The 19,196-nt window shown below is 44.6% G+C and overlaps 1 protein-coding gene across 1 annotated transcript in view; it reads left to right on the top strand.

The window, feature by feature from the left end:
• CHRNG (cholinergic receptor nicotinic gamma subunit) overlaps positions 1 to 12,534 on the top strand; it is a 30,651-nt gene extending 18,117 nt beyond the window's left edge. The window contains 4 exon segments of the mRNA XM_070754251.1: positions 4,876 to 4,990; positions 5,928 to 6,135; positions 8,176 to 8,309; positions 12,370 to 12,534. Of these exon segments, the coding sequence (XP_070610352.1) occupies positions 4,876 to 4,990; positions 5,928 to 6,135; positions 8,176 to 8,309; positions 12,370 to 12,534 (622 nt within the window).
• Positions 12,535 to 19,196: the final 6,662 nt, after the last annotated feature.

Genomic DNA, 19,196 nt, shown 5'->3' with positions numbered 1-19,196 from the left:
GCTGTATGCCGTGCCTCTCTGCCTGATGACAACTCAGGAAACCAAGACCTGCTGCCACCTTTCCCTACCCAGCGTTCCTACCGGCCATTCCGACAACAGGGATGGGGAAATCGGAGACCGTGGTACAACCGAGGTAACCTTGCAAGCCCTGCTTCTGCAACTACTCCTTCTCCCCTTAATAAAATTGTTGTCCCTCTTTTGTTAAATCAACATCCCTGCCACATGGAGCTAGATACGGGCTCCAAATATACTCTGATGCCGTGGCACAAACTAAGACTTTATTTACCTGACTTGTCTCGAGACTCTTTGCTGCCATCGGATATTGTTATCAAAGACTTTCAGGGACACCCAATTAGTGTGTTGGGTACTATTAGCGTCCCTATCACTTTTAAAAAGGTGCAACATAGGTTGCCTCTATTAATCGTGGACGGGGCAAATCATTCTTTGTTGGGTTTGAATTGGATGGCTCCCCTAGGATTAGCCATCACCGGTGTTCACAAAATTTTTGCACCCAACACACCTGATTTTGTGAAAGAGTTTCCAGATGTCTTTAAACCAGGTTTGGGAACATATAAGGGACCCCCAATCTCCTTCTCCTTAGACCCAGCCATTCCCCCCTTGAGATTGAAACCTCGAAGGGTACCTCTGCCCTTGCTTGACAAATTAGATGCCCAATTGGACAAACTCCAATCTCAAGGCATTTTGGTTCCTATTGAGCACGCTCCATGGGAGACACCTATTGTAACCCCCCTTAAACCAGATGGATCTCTGCGTGTGTGTGCTGATTACAAATCCACTTTGAATAAGGCATTACAGCACAACTCTTATCCAATTCCAGTTGTGCAGCACTTGCTGCACACTTTAGGGTCTGGGAAGGTCTTTGCAAGGCTGGACCTTGCCCAGGCATACCAACAGCTCCCCGTAGATGAAGCCACTTCTTTAGCCCAGACAATAGTTACCCACAGAGGCGCCTTCAAATGCACACGCCTGCAATTTGGCATTAGCGTAGCCCCAGGTATTTTCCAGAGACTAATGGAACGATTACTATGGGGGCTTAAGGGGGTCGTCCCTTACTTCGATGATATTTTAATTTGTGGGGACACAAGGGACCAATTACATGCTAGAATCCGACAGGTGTTGACCAGGTTACAAGCAAAAGGGCTGAGGCTTAAGCCTGACAAGTGTGTATGGGGAACTCCATCTGTAGATTTCCTAGGATTCAAAATAGATGCAGCAGGAATTCACCCCACTGATGACAAGATTAGGGCCATTAGAGACGCACCTGCCCCCACTTGTAAAGCAGAGCTGCAAGCCTTTTTGGGGTTATTGAATTTTTACTCGGTTTTCCTGAAGCATAAAGCCTCTGCAGCTGAGCCGATTCATAGACTTCTCCACAAGGGGGCACAATGGCAATGGGGAGATACTGAACAGGCATCTTTCACTGCTGTCAAACAACTCCTAACTTCCCAAAGTGTGGTCGTGCAATATAGTCCCACATTACCCCTTAGGCTCACATGCGACGCTTCTCCTTACGGGGTGGGAGCTGTCCTAGCCCATTTATTACCCACTGGTCAAGAGGCACCTATAGCTTACTTCTCCAGGACATTATCCCAGGCTGAACGAAATTATGCCCAAATTGATAGAGAGGCTCTAGCATTGGTTGCAGGAGTTAAAAAATTCCATAATTATTTGTTGGGGCGCCCTTTTCAATTGATTACTGACCACAAACCATTGCTGGGATTATTAGCCACTGGGAAACCGACCCCTCCATTCATGTCCCCCCCGCATGTCAAGGTGGGCTATATTTTTAGCTGGCTATGACTATGTTCTAATGCATAAAGGTGGCTCTCAAATTAATCATGCCGATGGCTTGAGCCGCTGCCCATTGGGTCAACAGGTGGTAGACCCAGCCCCTGCAGGAGATGTCCTCTTAATAGACATAGGCACACCATCCCTCGTGACAGCTGAAGAGGTAGCCAAGGAAACAAAACTTGACCCTGTATTAGGAAAAGTCCTACACTATATTTTAAAAGGATGGCCAGCAAATGGAGATGACCCAATAGTGGGTGAGTTTAAAACAAAACGGTTAGAACTGTCGGTTATGCATGAATGTGTGTTGTGGGGTGATAGGGTAGTCATCCCCCATTCCCTAAGGCCTCAAGTGATGCAGATGCTGCATCAAGGGCACCCCGGGGTGGTCAGGATGAAGGCCTTGGCTAGGGGGTATTTATGGTGGCCAGGGCTGGACAGGGCTATAGAAGACTGGGTTGCCACATGTAAGCCCTGTCAAGAGACAAGACCAAATCCCCCCAAAACCACCCCTGCACAGTGGGACACCCCTAGGGGCCCTTGGTCAAGAATACATATCGACCTAGCGGGGCCAGTGAACAATAACATGTTCTTAATAGTGGTGGATGCATACTCCAAATGGCTGGAGATAGTGTTACTAGGGTCCACTACAACTTCATCAGTGACAAATGTATTACGTAAATTGTTTGCGACACATGGGTGTCCAGATGTTTTAGTTTCGGACAACGGCCCCCAATTTACTTCCAAGGAGTTTGAAATGTTCCTCGCCCAGTTGGGGGTGAAACATGCCTTAGTCTCAGTCCATGCAGCGTGGGCTAATGGGATGGCGGAAAGGTATGTCCGAGTGGCCAAGGAGGCCATCAAAAGGTCATCCCCAGGGGAAATTCAAGGTAGACTGGACACTTTCCTTCTCATGCAACATATTACGCCAAGTATGACTACAAATAGAAGCCCTGCTGAATTACTGATGGGGAGGAAGTTGAGGTCACCTTTGGATAGGCTGCACCCAGCCTATGTCCAGTTAAAAACTGTAAATGTCACAACTCCGGAACGCTCGGTATGTATAAGTCAAAATGTGTATGTTAAAAATTTTGACAAGGGCACATTGTGGGAGAGTGGACTAGTCACAGAACAAACAGGTCCAAAAACATATACAATTGCACTAAGTGATGGCCGCCTCTGGAAGAGGCACATAGATCACATCAGAGGGAGATTGGCATCTGCCAGTATAAGGGACAATATGGCTGCCATAAGTAATGGGGCCTCTCCTCCTTCACACCCCACAGGAAATTACTCAAGACCTACTAGGAACCAGGAACAAATAGACTGGGACTTACCTGGATTCACTAGTCAAGCCAGCGCAGCTGCAGCTCAGCAAGGCTCCAGCCATGGGGGTGCTGGACAGTCACATCCGGAAGAGCCATCTTCGTCGGTGGATACCCAGGTCCTCCATGAACCACGAAGGTCTGAGCGGGCACCCAGAAGACCAGCACGATTGGACGAATTTATTACATATCTATCTGAGTAAACATCTGTAATAAACCAACCAGAAGGGGGAGGGATGTTAAATCCAGAAGTTTCTGTTACTAGGAAAATTAGTTAAGAAGTTGTGGTTAAGCAAAAGTCATTATATTCAGACAGGACTGTTTACTTACCTCTGATTGGCCGCTGGGCTTTGGCGCCAAACTGAAGGAGCTGTCAGGCGTTGCTTGTTGCCGGGCGAAAGTTTTCCTGTGCTACCGGGCTTACGCGTCTCCTGTCAGATTTCATTCGGCAGTGAAAGTAAGTCGCGGCTGTTGTTTCTCTGTGGAAGAATAAAGCGTTTTAACTCAAAGCCGTTTATTCGGATCATTTCAGAAGCGTTGGTTCGTCCTCAGTTAGGAGTTTATTTCGGACTGTGGTGTTCTTCATCCCGAAAATAAGAGCGTCGGTGAGGCGAGCTTCCGGGCTGTCAAATTTGCACTTTGACAGCACCGTGCGAAGTCGCGTGGCGAATTGGTTTATCGACTCTGATTCACGCTGTGCCATTCTGGAAAATTGGTGTCTGTAGACTACGGCAGGTTTCGTTGGTTTGAAGTGATTTGCGAGTCTTGCTTGAAGGTCGTCCCAAGGAACAGATTTAGCCGGGAGCGGGTCGGTCAGAGTTTGAACGAGGTCGAAGATTTCTGTACCGCAATAATTGAGAAAAATCGCCCGCTTCCTGTCGGCTTCGGCTTCTCCCATTCCTGCCGCTTCGAGGAAGATTTCGAATTTTGCCATGTAGGCGTCCCATGACGATTTCTCGGGATCGAAGTAGTCGGGAGCCCGGCCGATCTGGAGGTTATTCATTCTTGACACGTGGATTCTTCGGTTCTCTCGTCGCCAGTGAAATGAAGTAGACCAGACAAGTACTTTGAAAGACGGTTCCTTTATTAGCTCTTTTTGCAAGTGACTCCAGCAGGGAACTCGTCTGAGCTGTCAGTGTCAAAACAGCTCTATTTATACTCTTTGAGGCTCGCGCCTAAAAGGAACTGTCATGCGTCTTAACCAATCAGACGCGACCTTGGTTTATTTACATTCTCTGCCCGGAGACAGCATTTTTACAGTATTTTTCTTTATACAGACTTAACAGATAGATAGATAGATAGATAGATAGATAGATAGATAGATAGATAGATAGATAGATAGATAGTAAGATGATTTATAGATGATAGATAGATAGAAAAAAGAAAGATAGATAGAAATAGATAGATGATAGATGATAGATAGATAGATAGGTAGATAGGTAGGTAGATAGGTAGGTAGGTAGATAGATAGATAGATAGATAGATAGATAGATAGATAGATAGATAGATAGATAGATAGATAGATTTATTGTAAGATGATTTATAGATGATAGAAAGAAAAGAGAAAGATAGATAGAAATACATAGATGATAGATAGATCGATAGATCAATAGATAGATAGATAGATAGATAGATAGATAGATAGATAGATAGATAGATAAAGAGAGAGAAAGAGAGAGTAAGAGAGGGGAGGGGGAGGAAGAGAGAAAGATAAACAATGCTGTCCAACTTCCATTGAAAGGTACTTAACCTTCCTTCTGGTGGTGACCATTGCTATCGTAGTTAATGCTGTGATTGTGCTCAACGTTTCTCTGCGCACACCCAATACTCATGCGATGTCTGAGCGAATCCGACAGGTGAGTCCAAAGGAGGCTCTGCTTCCCATCTGCAAGGAAGGAGTGTGGGGCCATCTCCTCCATGTTCCTGGGGTTTTGTTTTATTTTGGTGCTTTTGAGTCAAGATTGGGTGGGGGTTGTGTGGGGGTTTTCTGGAAGGGGTCGATTTATTTACATTCCCTCGTCTAATTTAGAGGCTCCCCGATTGTAAATGACAGTCTGAGATGTCCAACCTTGGCAACTTTAAGACTTGTGGACTTCAGCTTCCAGAATTCCCCAGCCAGCCATGGAATGGAATGGCTATTCCTATTCCATTCCACTCATTCTATTCTATTCTATTCTTCTCTACTCTACTCTACTCTACTCTATTCCTTCTCTATTCTACTCTACTCTACTCCATTCCATTCTATTCTATTCTATTCCATTCCAATTATTCTATTCTATTCTATTCTACTCTACTCTACTCTGTTCTATTCTATACTATTCTATTCCTTCTCTATTCTATTCTACTCTACTCCATTCCATTCTATTCTATTCCATTCCATTCCACTTATTCTATTCTATTCTATTCTATTCTTTCTCTATTCTGTTCTATTCCTTCTCTATTCTACTCTACTCCATTCCATTCTATTCCTTCTCTATTTTATTCTATTCCTTCTCTACTCTACTCTACTCTACTCTACTCCATTTCATTCAATTCCATTCATTCTTCTACTCTGTTCTGTTCTGTTCCGTTCCATTCCATTCATTCTTCTATTTTATTCTGTTCTGTTCTGTTCCATTCCATTCCATTCCATTTTTGAGGCCGGTCACTAACCAAATGTCATAAGTCAAGGACTACCTGCATTTGGTCTCTTCCCTCCTCCCCTCCCCCCCACCCCGTGAACAAATGGAAAGTGTTTCCTGCCGTTCCTTTCTGCTCCCGCTTCCCAACGTGTTTCAGCGCCTGGCTCTGTAGGTCTTCCTGCACCTGGTGCCCCACCACCTGGGCATGCACATGAGGCGCCTCTCGCTCCTCGCCGGGAACGGGCTCACACGGCGACGGAGCTCCCTGGGACTGATGGCCAAAGCGGAGGAGTACATGCTGTGGAAAGCCCGGAGCGAGCTCCTCTTTGAGAGGCAGAAGGAGCGGGACGGGCTGATGAAGGTCCTCCTGGCCAAGATCGGTGAGCGCCTGGCAGGCCGGAGGGGAGCCCGGCTGAGTGGAGGGGCAACGGGGTGGGGAGGTCAGAATGGACCTTTGCAAAGAACAGAACGGAACAGAAGAATAGAATGTAGAAGACAAGAGAGGAAAAGAGAAAATAGAAGAGAAGAGTAGAGGATAGAATAGGAGAGGAGAATGTTGAAGAAAAGAGATGGGAAGGGAAGGGAAAATAGAAGAGAATAGGAGAGGACAGGAGAGGAGAAGAAAATATTGAATAGAAGAGAAAATAGAAGAGAAGAGAATATTGAATAGAAGAGAAGAGAAGAGGATGGGATGGGATGGGACAGGAGAAGAGAATATTGAAGAGAAGAGAAGAGAAAATAGAATAGAATAGAATAGAATAGAATAGGAAGGGACTTTGGAGATCTTCTAGTCCAGCCCCCTGCTCAAGCAGGAAACCCTGTCTGTGCTATCGTGCCTGTGTGAGTGACCACACCCATAATTCAATGCCTGGGGAGGGCGAAAACAGCTTCTCCCCCCCCCACCAGGAAACCCTCTGGAGGCCAGAAATGGCCTGTTTCCCAACTTCTGGTGGGCCCAGGAGGCTCGTGTTTTGCCCTCCCCAGCCTCCAAAGGCTTCCCTGGAGCCAGGCTAAAAACACCTTCCTTCATCCTGCCCGGAGGCTCCCTGGAAGCCAGAAACGCCCTCCCAGAGCCTCTGTGTGAGCCACAAACCAGCTGGCCGGCACACACATGCATGTTGGAGCTGGGCGAGGGCAGCAGCTTGCGTGCCAGCAGATATGGCTCCATGTGCCACTGTGGTTCCCATGCCATAGTTTCGCCATCACTGCCCTACACCATTTCAGACAAGTGGTTGTCCAGTCTCTTCTTAAAAACCTCCAGTGTTGGACCACTTGCAACTTCTGGAGGCAAGTTGTTCCACTGGTTAATTGTTCCCACTGTCAGAAAATTTCTCCTTCGTTCGGCATTAATAGGCCATTCCCGCAGTGGTCAGGGTAGCCGTTCCGGTAGTGGAAATGGTGATTCATGTGCATCAGTGCGTCCCCGACCCATGCACGCAGGAGGTAGTGGCCCATTACTGCCAGTGGCCCATTGTGGCCATAAGTCAAGGATTGTGTCAACGCAAGTGCTGCATTGCTAGAAGAGCCTTAGATGTTCAGGCAGAAATCGCCAAATCTTCGGAGCTACTCCTTAGAAACATAGAAACATAGAAGATTGACGGCAGAAAAGACCTCATGGTCCATCTAGTCTGCCCTTATACTATTTCCTGCATTTTACCTTAGGATGGATCTATGTTTATGCCAGGCCTGTTTAAATTCAGTGACTGTGGTTTGACCAACCACGTCTGCTGGAAGTTTGTTCCAAGCATCTACTACTCTTTCAGTGAAATAATATTTTCTCATGTTGCTTCTGATCTTTCCTCCAACTAACTTCAGATTGTGCCCCATTGTTCTTGTGTTCACTTTCCTATTGAAAACACTTCCCTCCTGAACCTTATTTAACCCTTTAACATATTTAAATGTTTCGATCATGTCCCCCCTTTTCCTTCTGTCCTCCAGACTCTACAGATTGAGTTCATTAAGTCTTTCCTGATACGTTTTATGCTTAAGACCTTCCACCATTTTTATAGCCCATATTTGGACCCGTTCAATTTTGTCAATATCTTTTTGTAGGTGAGGTCTCCAGAACTGGACACAGCATTCCAGATGGGGTCTCACCAGCGCTCTATACAGCGGAATCACAATCTCCCTCTTCCTGCTTGTTATACCTCTAGCTATGCAGCCAAGCATTCTACTCGCTTTCCCTACCGCCCGACTGCACTGCTCACCCATTTTGAGACTGTCAGAAATCAGTACCCCTAAATCCTTCTCTTCTGAAGTTTTTGCTAACACAGAACTGCCAATGCAATACTCAGATTGAGGATTCCTTTTCCCCACGTGCATTATTTTACATTTGGAAACATTAAACTGCAGTTTCCATGTTTTTGTTCCACTCTTGTTCTTGGTCTTTGATGTTTCTCAACTTTGGTTTCCATTTCAAGGAGAAGGCCTGGAGAACGGAGACCCTCAGGACTTCTGCAGCACCTTGCGCCACGCCGCTCCGGAAATCCAGTCCTGTGTGAAAGCCTGCAACCACATCACCAAGACTTTGAGAGAAAAGAACGACTTTGATAGTGTAAGTGCCACATTCTCAACAACACGCCACAGTCTGCACTGGTTGCCGATCAGTTTCCGGTCACAATTCAAAGTGTTGGTTATAACCTATAAAGCCCTACACGCCTTCTGCCGCACAAATCCCAGCGGCCGATTAGGTCCCACAGAGTTGGCCTTCTCCGAGTCCCGTCGACTAAACAATGTCGGTTGGCGGGGCCCAGGGGAAGAGCCTTCTCTGTGGCGGCCCCGGCCTCCAGAGATTCAAATAGATTCTCCCTCCAGAGATTCAAATAGCCCCCACCCTCCTCGCCTTCCGTAAAATGCTGAAGACCCACCTCTGTCGCCAGCCGTGGGGATAATCACCCCCCCTTGTTATGTTTTCGACCTCTACTGTATGATGGATTGGGGTTGAATGTGTATGATTGTGTAGTTGGGGATTTTACTATAATATTGGCTATGCTATAAATGTTTTATATGGTTTTAATTTTTATTATTGGATTTGTAATGCATTGCATTATTATCATGTTGTGAGCCGCCCCGAGTCTTTGGAGAGGGGCGGCATACAAATCTAATAAATAATAAAATAATAATAATTCACGGGTCCAGGTTCAACCTCGTAAGTTGCATTCACAACAATCCTAAATTGCAATGACAGAGGGATACAATCAAGATCAAGGGAGGTACTAATAGCACTCTGTAAATCCTTAGGAAGGCCACACCTGGAGTAGTGCATCCAGTTGTCATCGCACCTGTCAAGCCGGTGCAGAAGTTGGTGATAAGTTAACACTATCACACTATCTACAGAAGGCCTGATGTTTATGGGAACTTGGGAGGGGTGATTTTCATGAGGGGACAGATGCAGCCGCAAAGCATTATTTTGAGGGGTTCAAGGTCATCCTATGCCCACCCACCTGGGCGGAAGTGGAAGGAGGACTGGCCACTTTGGCACAATCTGAGTGGGCAACGTAGTATACAGACAAATCGTATCAATTGCTAACTAAACAGAAGAGTATCTAATTAACTTTTTACTTTAGACAAACGGAAGAGTTTCCATTAACTTAGATACACAGAAGCTGAGTAAATAATCATCTCCTTAAACGGATTAAATAAGTAGGTTTGCTTAGTCATATCATCCAGACAGGAGTTCCACATTCTTGGCAGATAGTGATAGTCAACCTACATTTTTCACACTTATGACTATCGCCACATCCCTATCATCAAAATTTGGATGCTTGGCAACCGGACGGTGTGTATTTATGACGATCCCAGGATCATATGATCACTTTTTCTAACACTCACTTAACAACTGTCACACTTAGCAATGGAAATTTTGAGCTCATTTGTGACTGTAAGTCAAGGAGATCTCACCTACAAAAAGATATGGATCAAATTGAAGGGGTCCAAAGACGGGCTACAAGAATGGTGGAAGGTCTTAAGCATAAAATGTATCAGGAAAGACTTCATGAACTCAATCTGTAGAGTCTGGAGGACAGAAGGAAAGGGGGGGGGCAGGATTGAATCATTTAAATATGTGAAAGGGTTAAAAAAAGTTTTAATAAATTTTATTTATACACACACACACACACATATATATATACACACACACACAATACATAAATCAATACAACTACATTTAAAAGAAAAACAAAAAAAAAAGACAGAACAAAGAAAAACAAACAGTGTTTGGACGTATTTGCAGCATATCCTATAGAAAAAACGGTTCCATCTATGGTAACATTCTATTATAGCTCTATTAAATTATTTGAATACACCAGTTTTGAAAAAGAATTCACATCTTAAATTATACAAAACATTCTATATCTTAATATTAACAATAGATTCTGATACCAGGCAATAGTTTTGTCAAACAAATGTTTTTTCTGATATTTTAACCACGTTTTTTTCGCTTTTTTCTCTAACCACAAATAGAACCTCTCCCAACACTTATAAAAGTCTGATTCTTCCTTATTTTTCATTTCAAAAATGAAAGGGTTAAATAAGGTTCAGGAGGGAAGTGTCTTTAATAGGAAAGTGAACACAAGAACAAGGGGCCACAATCTGAGGTCAGTTGGGGGAAAGATCAGAAGCAAGGTGAGGGAATATTATTTGACTGAAAGAGTAGCAGATGCTTGGAACAAACTTCCAGCAGTCGTGGTTGGTAAATCCACAGTCACTGAATTTAAACATGCCTGGGATAAACATGGATCCATTCTAAGATAAAATACAGGAAATAGTATAAGGGCAGACTAGATTTTATTTGTTTGCTTGCTTGCTTGCTTGCTTGCTTGCTTATTTATTTATTAGATTTGTATGCCGCCCCTCTCCGCAGACTCGGAGACAACATAAACAAATCTAATATTAAAAGTAATTTTAAAAACCCCAATTTAAAGAACCAATCATACATACAGACATACCATGCATAAATTTTATAAGATTAACCAGGAGGTCTTGTCCTGCTGTCAATCTTCTATGTTTCTATGTTTCTAAGGACTGGGTAGGATGCCTGTGGGTTCATTTCTGAGATGCTCTAAATTTAGAAGTTTTGCATTTTTATGTTTATGGGGATTGATTTTCAGGTGTGGAGCTTCGCTGCCTGTTCTTCCACGTTTTGTTGAGAGGCAGGTTAAAAAAGCCTTTAGGTGGTGGTGATAAAAAAAAGGAAAACTGAAAATCTCGACGTTTGGGCTTCGTTCCTTTGAAAATAGACATTTATCAGCATTTCTCTCAGACCCGAATCGGAGGAAGCAATCAGACCCACATTCATCTATTCTCTCTGGCAAGCCCAAATTGATCACCAGATTGTAGCTCCGTGTGTTTTCCAATTCTCTCCCTCTCTCCTTATTTCCCTCAGCCGTTTTTTCCTCCCCATTTAGACTTCATAAATAAGTTAGATTTAAAGTGCTGGAAAACAAATTGTTCAGCGGGGAAACTTATTTTGTTTCGTGTTTTTTTCGAAGGGAGGAAAGGTGTCGCTGCCTCTGAAATTTCTTTATTTTTCCGGTAAAAAGGTTCCTCCCAGTGGTGGTGGAATCCAATTTTTTTTACTACCGGTTCTGTGGGTGTAGCTTGGTGGGTGTGGCAGGGGAAAGATATTTTTATTTATTTATTTGTGTGTCCAATCACAATTGGCCAATAAAGAATTCTATTCTATTCTATTCTATTCCATTCTTCTTCTCTTCTCTTCCATTCCATTCTTCTTCTCTTTTCTCTTCTTTTCTCTTCTCTTCCATTCCAGCCTCGGATAGAAACATAGAAACATAGAAGTCTGACGGCAGAAAAAGACCTCATGGTCCATCTAGTCTGCCCTTATACTATTTCCTGTATTTTATCTTAGGATGGATATATGTTTATCCCAAGCATGTTTAAATTCAGTTACTGTGGATTTATCTACCATGTCTGCTGGAAGTTTGTTCCAAGGCTCTACTACTCTTTCAGTAAAATAATATTTCCTCACGTTGCTTTTGATCTTTCCCCCAACTAACTTCAGATTGTGCCCCCTTGTTCTTGTGTTGACTTTCCTATTAAAAACACTTCCCTCCTGAACCTTATTTAACCCTTTGACATATTTAAATGTTTCGATCATGTCCCCCCTTTTCCTTCTGTCCTCCAGACTCTACAGATTGAGTTCATTAAGTCTTTCCTGATATGTTTTATGCTTAAGACCTTCCACCATTCTTGTAGCCCGTCTTTGGACCCGTTCAATTTTGTCATGTGACACAAACACACACATACAAACATATACAGTATATATATGATTTAGGAAGTGGAAGATGTGTTTCGGCTTTCTGACTACATGAAGGTAACTAAAATGGGGTGAAAACCAACGTCCTGCCGTTGGCTTTAATTAGGGGAACGGTGGGGTTTTTTTTTAAAGCTAATCACAAGTATGGCACACAACTATGGTTCTACATGATACAACCCTGGTTATTATAATTGGATGTCCCCGGAGCCCTCCGTTCTTCTCCCGCCCCTACATTTGAAGAGCTTCTGTCTTACGGTTCCCAAGACTTTTCCTCCCTTCCAGGAAAACTAAGTTTTCTTTCCAGTTCCCTTGATTGATTGATTTTTTTCTTTCTTTCCAGGAAAACGAAGAATGGATCCTGGTGGGCAGAGTCATTGACCGGGTCTGTTTCCTCATCATGGCCTCCGTTTTCATCTGCGGCACCGTTGGCGTCTTCCTGATGGCTCATTTCAACCAAGCGCCGGCAGAACCTTTTGTGGGCGATCCGAGGCGATTCCTGCCCTAGTAGTGGGCCAGGAACTGGATCCATGGATCTCAACTGGGTCCTCTCCTTGGAGGAATTTCATACGGAGAATGTGAGACTTTGGGGGGGCGTCTAATCAACAAATGCTGGACTTCCAACATCTTCCGGAAATACTCGACTTACGCCAGTTCATTTAGTGACCATTTGTAGTTACAACAGTGCTGAAAAAAATGACTTATGACCATTTTTCACACTTACAACTACCGCAGCATCCCCCAGGTTCACATGATCAACATTCAACATGTATGTTTTTTATATGCTGTTATTACTGACATTTATTATTACGTTTTAACTGTTTTTTAATTGTTGTATTTATTCCGATTGTTAGCCGTTCAGGGGTGATTGGCATATAAATACAATAAATAATAATAAATAATTCAGATGCTTGGGCACAGACTTGTATTCATGACGATTGGGTGTGTTGGAGGGATCGTGGGATTCGCTTCTGCGACCTTACAGCAAGCAAAGTCGATGGGGACGCCAGATTAAGCGAACTGTGCTACTAACTTAACAAGGGCAGCAAATTTATTTCCACGGGCAAGAAAAGTCGTCATAGGGGGACAAAATTCACAATGGCTTTTTAAAAACCTTTTTCGCCACAGTTGTTAAGAATAGGAGGGCGTTTGCCCAGGTTCACCAGTTGCGGCCCTATTTGGACAGGGAGTCATTGCTCACAGTCACTCATGCCCTCATCACCTCGAGGTTCGATTACTGCAATGCTCTCTACATGGGGCTACCTTTGAAAAGTGTTCGGAAACTTCAGATCCTGCATAACGCAGCCGCGAGAGCTATCGTGGGGCTTCCAAGATTCGCCCACGTTTCTTCAACACTCCGCGGCTTGCATTGGCTGCCAAGCAGTTTCCGGTCACAATTCAAAGTGTTGGTCATGACCTTTAAAGCCCTACATGGCATTGGACCAGATTACCTCCGGAACCGCCTGCTGCCGCACGAATCCCAGCGACTGATAAGGTCCCACAGAGTTGGCCTTCTCCGGGTCCCATTGACTAAACAATGTCATTTGGTGGGCCCCAGGGGAAGAGCCTTCTCTGTGGCGGCCCCGGCCCTCTGGAACCAACTCCCCCCAGAGATTAGAACTGCCCCCACCCTCCCTGTCTTTCGTAAACTACTCAAGACTCACTTATGCCGCCAGGCATGGGGGAGTTAAGATATTCCTTCCCCCTAGGCCATTACAAATTATGCATGGTATGTCTGTGTGTATGTTTGGTTTTATAATAGGGGTTTTTAGTTGTTTTTATTATTGGATTGTTACATGCTGTTTTTATCATTGTTGTTAGCCGCCCCGAGTCTACGGAGAGGGGCGGCATAGAAATCCAATAAATAAATAAAATAAAATAAATAAATGAATAAATATTTCACATTCGTAAAATAACAACACTATTGCTAAGTCAATCTTAGCTGTGGCTAGGGGACCTTTTGCACAAGTTCGTCTTTTCTACCAGTGGTGTTCCTACCTTGACCAGAAGGCACTCCGCACAATCACTCACATGCTCATCAGCTCTTGTCTTGACTATTGCAATGCGCTCTACTTGGGCCTACCCTTGAAGAGCGTTCGGAGACTTCAGCTGGTGCAAAATGCAGCGGTACGTGCAATTACGGGTGTACCAAGGTACGTCCGTATTACTCCATCTTGATGTGAGCTGCATTGGTTGCCAGTTGGTCTCCGAACGCAATTCAAGGTGTTGGTTATCACATGTAATATCTCCGGGACCGCCTTCTGCCGCACGAATCCCAGTGACCGATTAGGTCCCACAGAGTTGGCCTTCTCCGGCTCCCGTCAACTAAACAATGCCGTTTGGCGGGACCCAGGGGAAGAGCCTTCTCTGTGGCGGCCCCGACCCTCTGGAACCAGCTCCCCTCAGAGATTAGAACTGCCCCCACCCTCCTCGCCTTTCGTAAACTCCTTAAAACCCACCTTTGCCGTCAGGCATGGGGGAATTGAAACATCTCCCCCGGGCCTATACAGTTTATGTATGGTATGTTTGTGTGTATGTTTGCTTTTAATAATGGGGCTTTTAGTGTTTCTTTTAAATTATTAGATTTGTTATATATTGTTTATTATTGCTGTGAGCCGCCCCGAGTCTACGGAGAGGGGCGGCATACAAATCTAATAAAGAAATAAATAAAATAAATAAATAAATGTAAAGCCCTAAATGGCTCAGGGCCAGACTATTTACGGGACCGCCTCCCCACTCATATCTCGCTGCGGCCACTAAGGGCCCACAGAGTCGGCCTTCTCCAGGTCCCGTCCGCCAAACAATGTCGGTTGGTGTGACCATCAGGGGAGAGCCCTCTCTGTGGTAGCTCCGACTGTTAAGACCTGGCTTTTCCGACAGGCCTGGAATTAGATTGATTGTAATGTATGCATGGGGTTTTTTTTAAATGATATTATCGTTTTACTACACTGTTGATTTTATTGTTGTATTTTTACTGCTTTTTACTGTTGTTGTATTTATGACTGTTGCTAGCCGCTCTGAGTCTGTTTTGGAACGAGCGACGTAGAAATACAATAAATAAATAAATAAAATAAATCTGGCTTCCCCATTGACTTTGCTCGTCAGAAGGTGGGGAAAAGAGGCTCCAGAATATTTTAGCTTGGAAAAAAATATATATTTGAGCATCTTTTCGTGCGACGCAATAACATTCCATTCCGTGCTGATATTTCTATAATTTCCGACTCGATTCCATTTTAATAGTTTGCTGTACGGTGGAATAATAGCTTTTAAAGCTTTGCTATTCATTAGCAGCGTGTTTTATTGTTTGGCTGGTTTGTTTTGTTTGTTTTCCTTTTAATCATTTGTTTCTTAGAAACTTTCCACGTTTTAAAGTAACTTTCTAATCCGCAGAAGCGAATTTGATTATTGGCTGCTTTAAGGAAATTTAAAAGTCAATAAAGAATTGCGGCAGGTTTTGGTACAGACGAAAACTCCTTGAAGCGTTTAGAAATGGCAGGCGGAGAAAGTGACGGCTGAATTCTTATGAACCTATAACATGGATACACTGGATTGGACCCCAAAGTAATTAGATAGGACTTACGGATCATCAGTGCGCTGATCGGATTTTATGACCTCTTTTTCGCAGCAGACATTAAGCAAATGCGGCAGTCGAAAGCAAACACTAAGATCGTTTAAACAAACCCATTCTTCTCTACGGCCTGGTGTATTTTTTTTCCTACTAGGAAACAAAATGAAACGGAAGCTCCAAATTTCTGCAAAGATTACAGAATAGAATACGGACAAGATTTAGGAAGCCAGCCCCAAATTTATGTCGCTAAATGGGTTAAAGTGAGATGCGCCCCATTTTACTAATTTTTCTTGCCACATTTAAGCCAATCGCTGCAGTTTATTTATTTATTCAATTTTTTAATGCCGCCCTTCTCCTTAGACTCAGGGCAACTTACAACATGTTAGCAATAGCACTTTTTCAGTAATGGGCAGCCAAAATTTTTACTGCCACACTGTGGGTGTGGTTTACTTTGTGGGTATGGTTTAATGGTCATGTAACTGGGTAGGAGTGGCTTGCCGGTCATGTGATCAGGTGGGAGTGGCTTGAACGATCATCCTTCAAGTGAACTGTTAAATCCTCAACTTACAACCTCACCAGTGTTGCTCGCTGGGGTGGCAATTTGCTTCGCGTTTCCTGCACTCTCCATCCTGGGTCACCCACCAGCCTCAGGCTGGGTAGCTAGGCGAACGGGTGCTGCCAGAAGCATCAATGCTGCCAGCGCCGCTTCCACCCATGCCTTCTGCTTGCACCTCAGGCGAGAGGTGGCTGCGTGAGGCTGGAGGGGAGCCGGGCAGGAGGGAGGGAAGCTCGTCCAAGGCCAGGAAGGAAGAAAGAGGAAAAAAGCAAGGAGCACAGACACAGCAGCAGCAGCAGCAGGGGGAAAAGGAGAGCCAAGCTGAGACCATTAATGCAGGAAGTGACAGCCGCCGATCAGCTGGAGCTGCGGATACATCTTCATTTCTGCTGGTGGAACTGTGTTCCACCCTGTCCTGCCTGCTACCCACCCCAGCCTATTGCCCCCTTAATCCAGATCCTCATTTTACCCACCTCGGAAGGATGGAAGGCTGAGTCAACCTTGAGCCGGGGATGAGATTGTTAAATCAGGAACACCTTGTTAAGTGAACCTGGCATTTTCCCTGTTTGACTTTACTGATTAATTGATTGATTTATTGGATTTTTATCCCGCCCCTCTCCGAGGACTCTTTGGGGGGCACAAGGTTGGCCAAAGGAGATCACTGGATCCTGGGACACTGCAACCCATCATAAATATGAGACGCTTGCTCTGGGTCTTCAGCATGCACACGAGCACGTCCGAATGAGATTTTGCTTCTCTGCATGAGCAGAAGCAAAAATCCAGCAAAATATCACACAAGTGCATGTCCCCTCATTTGATTTTGCTTCCCGCACATGCACGGAAGCAAAATCTCACTTGGACACACGCATGCACCTGCCGGAAATGCAGAGCTGCATGCACAGCACTGCAGTAGCGGCCGGAGCGGCAACCCCCAACTGGAAAGATGTGCATTTGGAAGGGAGGAACAGAAACGGGGCCTGGATATCCCCAAAAGTAATGGTGATGTCTCCCATTGTTACTTGGGAACAGTCCATTTCACAGATCTGGTGCAACAGCTCCCTCTGCTGACTGCCTTGGGAATCTTGCTTTACAGCATGTAACATTTATCAATCCCTGCTTTGGAATCAAAGTCAGTCTCGCAGACTCTCGGGAACAGCCTGGACAGGTTTCTGCAATGTTCTTGGGGAAAGGTGGTCAGAAATATTTTATTTTATTTTATTTTATATTATTTTATATTATTTTACTTTATTTTATTTTATTTTATTTTATTTTTTATTTTATTATTTTATTATTTTATTTTATTATATATTTTTTATTATTTTTTTTGTCAGGTACATATTGGTATGTACAAATGTAGACAAAGGTATACAGAGATATAACAATATTTATATACATGATACCAGTAAGAGCGAAACATTAGGACAGGGGATGGAAGGCATGTTGGTGCACTTATGCACGCCCCTTACTGACCTCTTAGGAATCAGGAGAGGTCAACAGTGGACAGTCCAAGGGTTAAGTTTTGGGGTTTAGGAGATGATATTAGAGTCTGGTAGTGAGCTGTGTGCACATCTCCGCATCTCCATGTATCAACTACTCGGTTACTAAAGTCGTATTTCCTGTAGTCCAGTTTAGAGCGGTTTACTTTAAGCTTGTATCTGTTGTGTGCTCGTGTGTTGCTGTGGTTGAAGCTGAAGCAGTCGTTGACAGGAAGGACGTTGTAGCAGATGATTTGATGGGCTATGCTTAGGTTGTGTTTAAGGCAACGTAGTTCAAAGCTTTCTAAACCTAGGATTGTAAGTCTAGTTGCGTAGGAGATTCTGTTGCAAGGAGTGGACGGCTCTTCTAGTAAAGTATCTCTGGACATTTTCTAGAGTGTTTATGTCCGAAATGCGGTGTGGGTTCCAGACAGAAGAGCTGTATTCGAGGATTGGTCTGGTGAAAGTTTTGTATGCTCTGGTTAGTAGTGTGAGATGACCGGAGCAGAAGCTACGCAGGATTAGTTAACAAAGCCTTTTTGGCGATGTTGTTGCAGTGGGCTTTGGCACTTGGGTCCTTTGATATGAGTATTCCAAGGTCTTTTACGGAGGGAGGGTTGTCTGCAAGGTCTTGTCTGTCCAGATTGTATTTGCTGTTCTGATTCTTTTTGCCAATGTGCAGGACAGATCATTTGTGGGTTGCTTGCCATTCCCATCTTTTACAGGGCTGAGAGAGAGGAGCTGGCCAAAGTCATTCAAGATAATTTGTAGTTGCCTTGCTCCTGGTTTCTAGCCTGAATCAGGAGTGGGCTGCTACAGCTTCGCCCCGGATCAAGCGAACTGGTGGAGGCGCTGGTGGTGGTAGGCTCCACCCATCCACCTGGACATCATCACAGATGATCTGCGCATGCACAGAAGGTTCTGCGCATGCCCAGTGGCGCGCGTGCATTCACCATTCTAAACCAATAGACAAGGTAAGTGAAACCCACTACTGCTCTAAATCAGTTTCTCAACTTTGGGAATTTTAAGATGTGTGGACTTCAGCTCCCACAATTTAGTCTAAAGTCTGGTCAGGCCCAGATCGGCCCCTGAACCTTCATCTAGGATCCTACAGTCTTCCTCTTCCTCCAGTCCGCAAACTCCACTCCCGTCCAGCTCTGATGATATCATCTAGCGGGGTAATGAGATGTCTGCAGGAAAACAACTCAACTCAAACAGCACCAAAGGACCCCCCAATCTTCGTCCTCTCCCTCTTCCTCCTCTTTCTCTGCTCCTTCTCCTCCTCTTTCTCTTCCACCACCTCCTCCTCCTTTCTCTCCTCCTCCTCCTCTTCTTCCTCCTCCTCCTCCTCTTCTTCTTCTTCTTCCTCCTCTTCTTCTTCCTCCTCCCCCTCCTTTTCTTCTTCCTCCTCCTCCTCTTCTTCCTCCTCCTCCCCTTCTTCCTTCTCTCCTCCTTCTCTTCTTCCTCCTCCTTCCTCCTCCTCTTCTTCTTCTTCCTCCTCCTTCTCTTCTTCTTCCTCCTTCTCTTCTTCTTCCTCCTCCTCTTCCTCCACCTCCTCCCATTCCTCCTCT

The sequence above is a fragment of the Erythrolamprus reginae genome, chromosome 5, assembly GCF_031021105.1.
Source record: "Erythrolamprus reginae isolate rEryReg1 chromosome 5, rEryReg1.hap1, whole genome shotgun sequence".
In the NCBI taxonomy this organism is placed as follows: Eukaryota; Metazoa; Chordata; class Lepidosauria; order Squamata; family Dipsadidae; genus Erythrolamprus; species Erythrolamprus reginae.
This window is presented reverse-complemented; position numbering and strand designations above follow the sequence as displayed.